General features: G+C 40.5%; 1 protein-coding gene and 1 pseudogene across 2 annotated transcripts in view; both read right to left on the bottom strand.

The window, feature by feature from the left end:
- Positions 1 to 8,388, bottom strand: part of ETF1 (eukaryotic translation termination factor 1) — a 38,153-nt gene that overhangs the window by 8,262 nt on the left and 21,503 nt on the right. Inside the window, exons 3-4 of the mRNA XM_023514659.1 lie at positions 4,255 to 4,430; positions 3,719 to 3,858 (exon numbers count right to left, since the gene is read on the bottom strand). Of these exons, the coding sequence (XP_023370427.1) occupies positions 3,719 to 3,858; positions 4,255 to 4,430 (316 nt within the window). The remainder of the gene's footprint in view (positions 1 to 3,718; positions 3,859 to 4,254; positions 4,431 to 8,388) is intronic.
- LOC100961579 overlaps positions 8,138 to 8,388 on the bottom strand; it is a 708-nt pseudogene continuing 457 nt past the window's right edge. The window contains exon 1 of the transcript XR_001161507.2: positions 8,138 to 8,388. This exon is cut by the window's right edge and continues 457 nt beyond it. The product of XR_001161507.2 is annotated as a transcription factor BTF3 pseudogene (transcript).

The raw sequence follows: 8,388 nt of genomic DNA, 5'->3' as shown, positions 1-8,388 counted from the left end.
AAAAAAAAAAAAAAAAAAAAAAAAAGGACAGGGTTTGACTCTGTCACCCAGGCTGGAGTGCAGTGGTATGACCATAGCACACTATAACCTTGAGCCTTTTGGCTCAAGTGATCCTCCCACTCTAGTTTCTGGGAACTATATAGGCATGTGCCACTACACCTGGCTAATTTGCTATCCTCCTGTCTCAGCCTCCCAAAGTGCTGGGATTACAGGTGTGGGCTACCATGTCTAGCCACTTCTGAGTTTTATGGAGAAAACCCTCCTTCTAGGTTAGCTTTATGTCCTAATTATTTCTGCTTCCCCAAAGAAAATAATTTAAATAGTACAGAGACCCACATAGACAAAAGTTCTCATGATGGAATTTGAAATAGTATAGGCTTAGCAGATTTGTAATTGTCAGGTAGCAATCTCTTTCTCTTTAAAACTAAGAAATTATTATCCATTCCATTTTAACTAAGGAAGAAAAGAGCCCCTTCAGGGCGGTGCCTGTGGCTCAAGTGAGTAGGGCATGGGACCCATACCGCGAATGGCAGGTTCAAACCCAGCCCCGGCCAAACTGCAATAAAAAAAAATAGCTGGGTGTTGTGGTGGGTACCTGTGATCCCAGCTACTCGGGAGGCTGAGGCAAGAGAATCGCCTAAGCCCAAGAGCTGGAGGTTGCTGTAAGCTGTGACACCATAGCACTTTACCGGGGGTGACAAAATTAGACTCTGTCTCTTTAAAAAAAAAAAAAAGTCCCTTCAATAATTGAAAAAGCAGATCAACCAACCAAGAATCCAACTAGAACAAAACCATGTTTGGTGATTAGCATTAAAACATGAATATTGTACATGTTAAAACATATCTTTATAATGACACTAAGGTAGAATGAGATTTTCAACAAGTCTACCTATCAGAGAAGACTTATCCCTTTTTTGTTTTGGCCGGGGTTGGATTTGAACCCACCACCTCTGGCTTGGCACCTGTGGCTCAAACAGCTAAGGCACTAGCCACATATAACTGAGCTGGTAGGTTCGAATCCAGCCTGGGCCCACCAAAAAACAATGACGGCTGCAACCAAAAAATAGTCAGGCGTTGTGGCGGGCGCCTGTAATCCCAGCTACTTAGGAGATGGAGGCAGGAGACTCGCTTAAGCCCAGGAGTTGGAGGTTGCTATGAGCTGTGATGCCACAGCACTCTACCCAGGGGGACAGCTTGAGGCTCTGTCTCAAAAAAAAAAAAAAAAAAAAAAAAAAAAAAAGAACTCACCACCTCCAGCATTTGGGGCTGGTACCTTACCCTTTTGAGCCACAGGCGCTGCCCAAGACTTATTCCTTCTAAGAATGTATAATTGGCTTGGGTGGTGCCTATGGCTCAGTGGGTAGGGCACCGGCCCTATATACTGAGGGTGGCGGGTTCGAACCCAGCCAAACTACAACAACAATTAAAAAAACAAACAAACAAACAAACCAACAAAAAAGAATGTATAATCGGTTTGGAACCCATAATTCAATGGTCAGGGTGCTGGCTACATACACCAGGGATGGCAGGCTGGAACCCGGCCTGGGCCTGCTAAATAATGACAACAACAAAAAAATAGCTGGGTGTTGTGGACAGTGCCTGTAGCTACTTGGGAGACTGAGGCAAGAGAATCGCTTAAGACCAAGAGGTTGGAGTTGCTGTGAGCTGTGATGCCACAGCACTCTAACCAAGGGTGACATAAGGAGACTCGCTTATCTTCCCTCCCCAAAAGAATGTATAATTATTTTGATTAATCAGGATATAAATTATGTTGTACAGTACACTACATTCATTTCTAGTTACTGACCTATCAGTTAAAGCCAGCAAGTTTAAATGCTACCTTGGAAAAGGAGTTAAGGTTCAGTAAAACTAATGAGGCTATCTTAGTAAGTGAGCTAAAGCCGGACAACATGAGTACCAGGTGCTATTTAAATCAGTAAGATTCAAACTCTGTTTCATCAAACCAGATACATACAGGTAGGTACAGTGTGGGTAGCTAAGAGCCTCCCCAGTGACACCTATGCCAGGAGGGGACAGTGGTAGCTAAGAGAAAAAAAACAGTCCGGACTGTCTATACAGTTGACCAAGATCCAACTGGAAATGAATTTCCCATCAAGTTAGCAAAAATCATCCATTGTAAACTGTGTTGACAAATGTCAGTTCTAATTCCACTGTAGAGGTTTTTCCCTAGGTTGATGAAAGGCAAGAGACTGAACTAGGAACCAGCTGTGAATTCTTGATTGTTCTACTGTTGACTGATTTAGGTCACTCTAATGAGGTTTCCTTTCCACCATTAAAGTTCATCTTATGGCAGCTCTGTCACTCAAAAGTTTCATGGGGAGAGGGAAAAAAAATAAATAAAGCTCTTGTATAGTCCTGCTACTAAAAATTTTACAATTTGTGAGGTGAAAACTAAGAATACAAGAAATATGGGGGAGTATCACTAGTACATAGGAAGAGAATGAGATCAAACAGCAATTACTTCTTTGCCTCTAGTTAGTTCTCTAAACCTAGTTTCACACTTTCCCCAAACATACTGAATGATCAGTGTCATAATAATTTAAATTGTCTTACTTTCTGAAAATAGCTAGCTGTCTCAAAAGGCTTAGAAAACATGTCTGGCAACTTCTCAAAAGGTTAAACCTAGTTATTATATGACCTAGCAATTCCATTCCTAGGTATATACCCAAGAAAAATGAAAACATATGGTCACACAAAAACTTGGGTATATGAACGTGTATAGCAGCATTATTCGTAATAGCCAAACAGTAGAGATGTTCATCAACTGATGAATATATACATATATATATGGCATATCCAACAAATGGAAAAATGGAATTTGGTAATAAGAAGAGATGAAGTTGCTCAGTGGTTATAGCACCAGCCACATGCACCAAGGCTGGTGGGTTTGAACCCGGTCCGGGCCTGCTAAACAACGACAGCTGCAACAAAAAAATAGCTGGGCTTTGTGGTGGGTGTCTATAGTCCCAGATACTTGGGAGGCTAAGGCAAGAGAATGAGTCCAAGAGTTGGAAGTTGCTGTGAGCTGTAATGCCACAACACTCTACCCTACCAAGGGCAACATAGTAAGACTCTGTCTCAAAAAAAAAAAAAAAAAAGAGACGAAGTAAAGCGATGCATGCTACTATATGATGACCCTTGAAAACATAGAGCTAAGTGGAAGAAGCCAGTCACAACAGGCCATATATTGTATGATTTCATTGAATAAAATATCCAGCATAAGCATATCTAAGAAAATAGATTAGTGAGGCTCGGCACCTGTGGCTCAAGTGGCTAAGGTGCCAGCCATATACACCTAAGGTGGCGGGTTCGAATCCCCAGCCCGGGCCCGCCAAACAACAATGATGGCTGCAACCAAAAAATGGCCGGGCGTTGTGGCGGGCGCCTGTAGTCCCAGCTACTTGGGAGGCTGAGGCAGGAGACTCGCTTGAGCCCAGGAGTTGGAGGTTGCTGTGAGCTGTGATGCCATAGCACTCTACCCAAGGGGTTAGCTTGAGGCTCTGTCTCAAAAAAAAAAAAAGAAAAGAAAAAAAAAGAAAATAGATTAGTGATTGCCTAGAGTGAGAGAGGTGGGAAGTGGGGGATGGGGAGGAATGGGGACAGGGTTTCTTTCTGGAGTGATGAAAATGTTTTGTACCTGAACTTCTCCCCTACCCTCTTCAGCAGAGTGCTCAGAGAAATGTGCTCAACTTCTTACCTCTGTATGGAATTTGTTGTCACACAAATACAATGACGTATTAATTGGTTTAAAAGGTTCAAAGTCAATGTTGACTTTCTTTTCCTTTCCTTCTTCTGTTACAATTGTTCCACAGTAAACAACCAGACCATTTGGAGGTACTGCAAAGAACATAAACAATTTCTCTATTTTAATCCAGACCTAATTTTCCTCAATTAATAGAAAATGTTCACACAAGTTATTTTCCCTGCCTTTTAGATCATAATTTATATAATGCAGAAATAACTTTAAATCTCTCAGGCAGAATTCTCCCCCTAATTTTAAAGTTTCCTTTGAGATGTTTCAATAGGATTTACTTTTTAAGTACAGTAAATACTATTTAATTTTCAACAAATAAAAAGGAAAACAAACAAAAAGTTAAACACCAAGCCCAAGTGACACTGATGAAGGCTGGCTGAGGAAACATTAGTGAACTGAGCACCATGGCAGGATCAAAGTAAAGACTGTAACCAAGACAAACAAAGTAGAGAAGGAAAAGATATCAAACTCTTGATTACCTTTGTTATAAAGTTTGAGTCTCTGTTGTACAGATGTAATGGCTCCCAGGACTGAAAGGCGGTTTACTCGTGACTTAATGTTAGATGCAGTTCCAAACTCATCTGCTAACATTTTTGCCACTCGTGAAATCTGGTCTTTGGGAGGAATGATCAATGATATCATGCTGGTGCCATTGCTATGGAAGAAAGAGTAACTCATTAGAGGTTCTAATGTCACATAGGTAGAGGGCTTAAAATTGTTTTTTTTTTTTTGTAGGATGAGCTAAAGTGAGGCCCTTCAAGCAACAGAAACAGGTGTCTCTCTGAGTAGTAATAGTAATGTAAGGGCTATATTAGTGTTGTTCACTAAAGTACACCCAGAGCTAAGAACAGCATTCAGAATACAGTACGTGCTCAATTATTTGATTGGACATCGTATGAGGTTAGCTAAGTAAAGAATGCATCTGAAGGGATTCTCAAGAAACACTTCCTTCCAAAGGAAAAAAAGGCTATATATCAAATGGTTTTGCATTTGATTAAAAAGAGCATAGTACTGAAAGCCTGATCAACTCTGGGTTCTCAAATAAATTCAGATTTCTAAAACTAAAAAACAGGACAAAAATCAGAACCATGGAGGGAGGATACCACTAAGGCACAGTTATATGAAGAGTCCCTTTTCAAGAGCCATCAATACATTTCCTAACTTCAATCCTGATGCCAGCAACACATCTTTTTTCTTTTTTGTAGAGACAGAGTTTCATTTTATCGCCCTCGGTAGATTGCTGTGGCATCACATAGCTCACAGCAAACCTCCAACTCCTGGTCCTAGGCAATTCTTCTGCCTCAGCCTCCCAAGTAGCTGGGACTATAGAAGCCACAAAGTCCGGCTATTTTTTTGAGCAACACATCTTAAGATACTTATAAACACCAGCTAAGAAATACCTTTATTATAATATTCCTACTTCTACATGCAGCAAACACAAAACTACACATTAAAACCTAACAACCCATTATTAATCATTAGGGAAATGCAAATCAAAATCACAATGAGATACTACTTCATACCCATTCATAATAGCTATTATTTAAAAAAACCCAGTGAGGCTCAGCACCTGTGGCTCAACCAGCTAAGGCGCCAGCCACATATACCTGAGTTGGTGGTTTTGAATCTAGCCCCAGCTGGCCAAACAACGACAACTACACCCAAAAAATAGCCGGGCAATGTGGTGGGCGCCTGTAGTCCTAGCTACTTAGGAGGCTGAGGCAGGAGAATCACTTAAGCCCAAGAGTTTGAGGTTGCTGTGAGCTGTGATGCCACAGCACTCTACCAAGGGTGACATAGTGTAAGACTCTGTCTCAAAACAAACAAACAAACAAAAAACCAGTGAGATCTCTAAAAAATAGTGGGGCATTGTGGCAGGTGACTGTAGTCCCAGCTACTTAGAAGGCTGAGGCAAGACTTAAGCCCAACAGTTTGAAGTTGCTGTGAGCTAAGATGCCATGGCACTCTACCAATGGTGACAAAGTGAGACTGTCTTAAAAAAAAAAAAAAGTTCAGGACAAGATTATATAAAAACTGGATAAACACATCAGGCAAATAGCTTTGTAATAAACATTAAGAACAAGTTTTAAAAAAAAAGTCTGGAAAATAAAGCTGTGGAAAAATTTGAACCCTTGTGTACTGCAAGTAGCAATGTAGAAAGGTGCAGATAACAGTGTGGTGGCCCTTCCAGAAAAATTAAGCACAGATTTGTCATATGATGCAGCAATTCCACTTTTTTTTTTTTTTTTTTTTTTTTTAATTCAGTCTCACTCTGTTGCCCTTGGTAGAGTACCATGGCATCACAGCTCACAGCAACCCCCAGCTCTTTGGCCCAGGCAATTCTCTTGCCTGCCTCCCAAGTACCTGGGACTATAGGCAACCGCCACAATGCCCAGATATTCTTTGCTGAAATTTGGCTGGGGCCTCGTTTGAACCCGCCACCCTTGGTATATGGGGCCGGCGCCCTACTCACTGAGCCTCAGGTGCCGCCTAGCAATTCCACTTGTAATGACATATCCAAGAGGAAAAGCAGAGAGACTAAAATAGATACACACTAACACATTATTCACAATAGCCAAAAAGTAGAAACAACTCAAATACCCATTGGTAGATGAACAAACAAAAACATGAGGTGCGTATGTGTATAGACATGTACAAATATTATTCAGCCTTGAACCAAGTTCTTACACACTGCAACATGGATGACCTTTGAACATATACCAAGAGAAATAAGCCAGACATGAAAGGACAATTATTGTATGATGCCACTTATATAAAGTACCTACAGTAGTCAAATTTCATAGAGACAGAAAGTAGAATGGTAGCTGCTAGCAAGCAGAAGAGGGAAAATATAGTGAGTTGTTATTTAATGGGTACAGAATTTAAGTTTTACAAGATAAAAGGAGTTCTGGAGATTGACTGTAAAGCAGTGTGGAGGTGTTTACTACCTAACTGTGTACTTACAAATGGTTAAGATGGCAAACTCTGTATTATTTATATTTTATAATAAGAAAATTAAAAAAAAAAGAAAACTCCAAAACTGTATCAACTAATTGGTTCATTTATAAGCTAAAAATTTACTTATTTATTTATTTAATACAGTGTCTCATTATGTTGCCTTTGGTAGAGTGATGTGACGTCACAGCTCATAGCACCCTGAAACTCCTGGGCAACCTCAAACTCCTGATTCTCTTGTCTCAGCCTCCCAAGTAGCTGGGACTACAGGCACCCGCCACAATGCCTGGATGGTTTTTCTTTTGTTGCATTTGTTGTTTAGCAGGCCAAGGCCAGGTTCAAACCTGCCTGCCTCAGCGTATGTGGCTGGTGCCCTAATCATGGAGCTATGGGTGCCAGACATATAAGCTAAAAAATGTTAATCTTTTTTTCAGACAGAGTTTCACTATGTTGCCCACGGTAGATAGAGTGCTGTAGCATCACAGCTCACAACAACCTCAAACTCTTGGGCTTAAGTGATTCTCTTCCCTCAGCCTCCCAAGTAGCTGGGAACTATAGGCATCCGCCACAAGGCCCAGCTAAGGCTAAAAAATTTTGAAGCATGAATTTCCTTAAAACAGTAGCTATCAACCTTGGCTGCACATTAAAAATACCTGGGAAGGCCGGGCAAGGTGGCTCACGCCTGTAATTCTAGAACTCTGTGAGGCAGAGGTGAGTGGATTGCTTGAGCTCAGGAGTTGGAGACCAGGGTGAGCAAGAGACCTTGGGGCACTGTATCAGGCGTCTGTAGTCCCAGCTACTGGAGAGACTGAGGCAAGAGGATCACTTGAGCCCAAGAGTTTGAGGTTGCCGTGAGCTATGACACCACCACATTCTACCAAGGGTAACAAAATGAGACTCTTGTCTCCCCCCCCCCAAAAAAAAAAAAAAACAACCAAAAAAACACTCCCTCCTCAAACCCAACTACAAAAAAATGAAAACCAAAGGGCTCCAACAGGATAAGTAAAAAGATGAAAAAATAACATACAAAAAATGAGAAAATATTTGCAAATCATATAATCTGTTAAGATTTATGTAAAGAAATCTAGAATATGTATAGAACTCTTACAAAAAGACAACCCAAATAAAAAATGTGCAATGGGTTTGAACAGATATTTCTTCAAAAACCATATAGGATGGGGAGAAATTAGAATCCTTCCTCAATGCTGCTGGGTAAAGTGGTATGATACTTTTGGAAAAGACATAGTTTATAACAGGATATTCCTCTTTCTTTCTTTCTTTCTTTTTTTTTTTAACTTTATTAACCTTTCTTTCAAACTTTATTCCCAGGCTTCTTCAGCTTAATTAGCTGCAAAGAATGAATTATGTATAAGCAAAAACTGAAAAGAGCTGCAACGTCCAAGGGGCTTGGGCTTAAAAATATCAGAGATCTAGATTTTATTAGATCCATAAACAAAAACAATTTTAAAAAGCAGTCATAATATAAAATAGCAGCTCCCAGGAACTTCTTCAAGTTTCATCTTCAGACGTTGACTCAATTCAGTTTGCCTCATTGTTGGAAGCCTCATCAAAATTCTCCACAAGATCTGGAACTTCATCATCATCATCCTCTCCAGTAGCAAGTGGTGCTTTTCCATCCACAGATTGTTTAGGCAGAG

The sequence above is a fragment of the Otolemur garnettii genome, unplaced genomic scaffold (genome assembly GCF_000181295.1).
Source record: "Otolemur garnettii isolate 467f Iridium unplaced genomic scaffold, OtoGar3 scaffold00003, whole genome shotgun sequence".
Classification (NCBI taxonomy): domain Eukaryota; kingdom Metazoa; phylum Chordata; class Mammalia; order Primates; family Galagidae; genus Otolemur; species Otolemur garnettii.
This window is presented reverse-complemented; position numbering and strand designations above follow the sequence as displayed.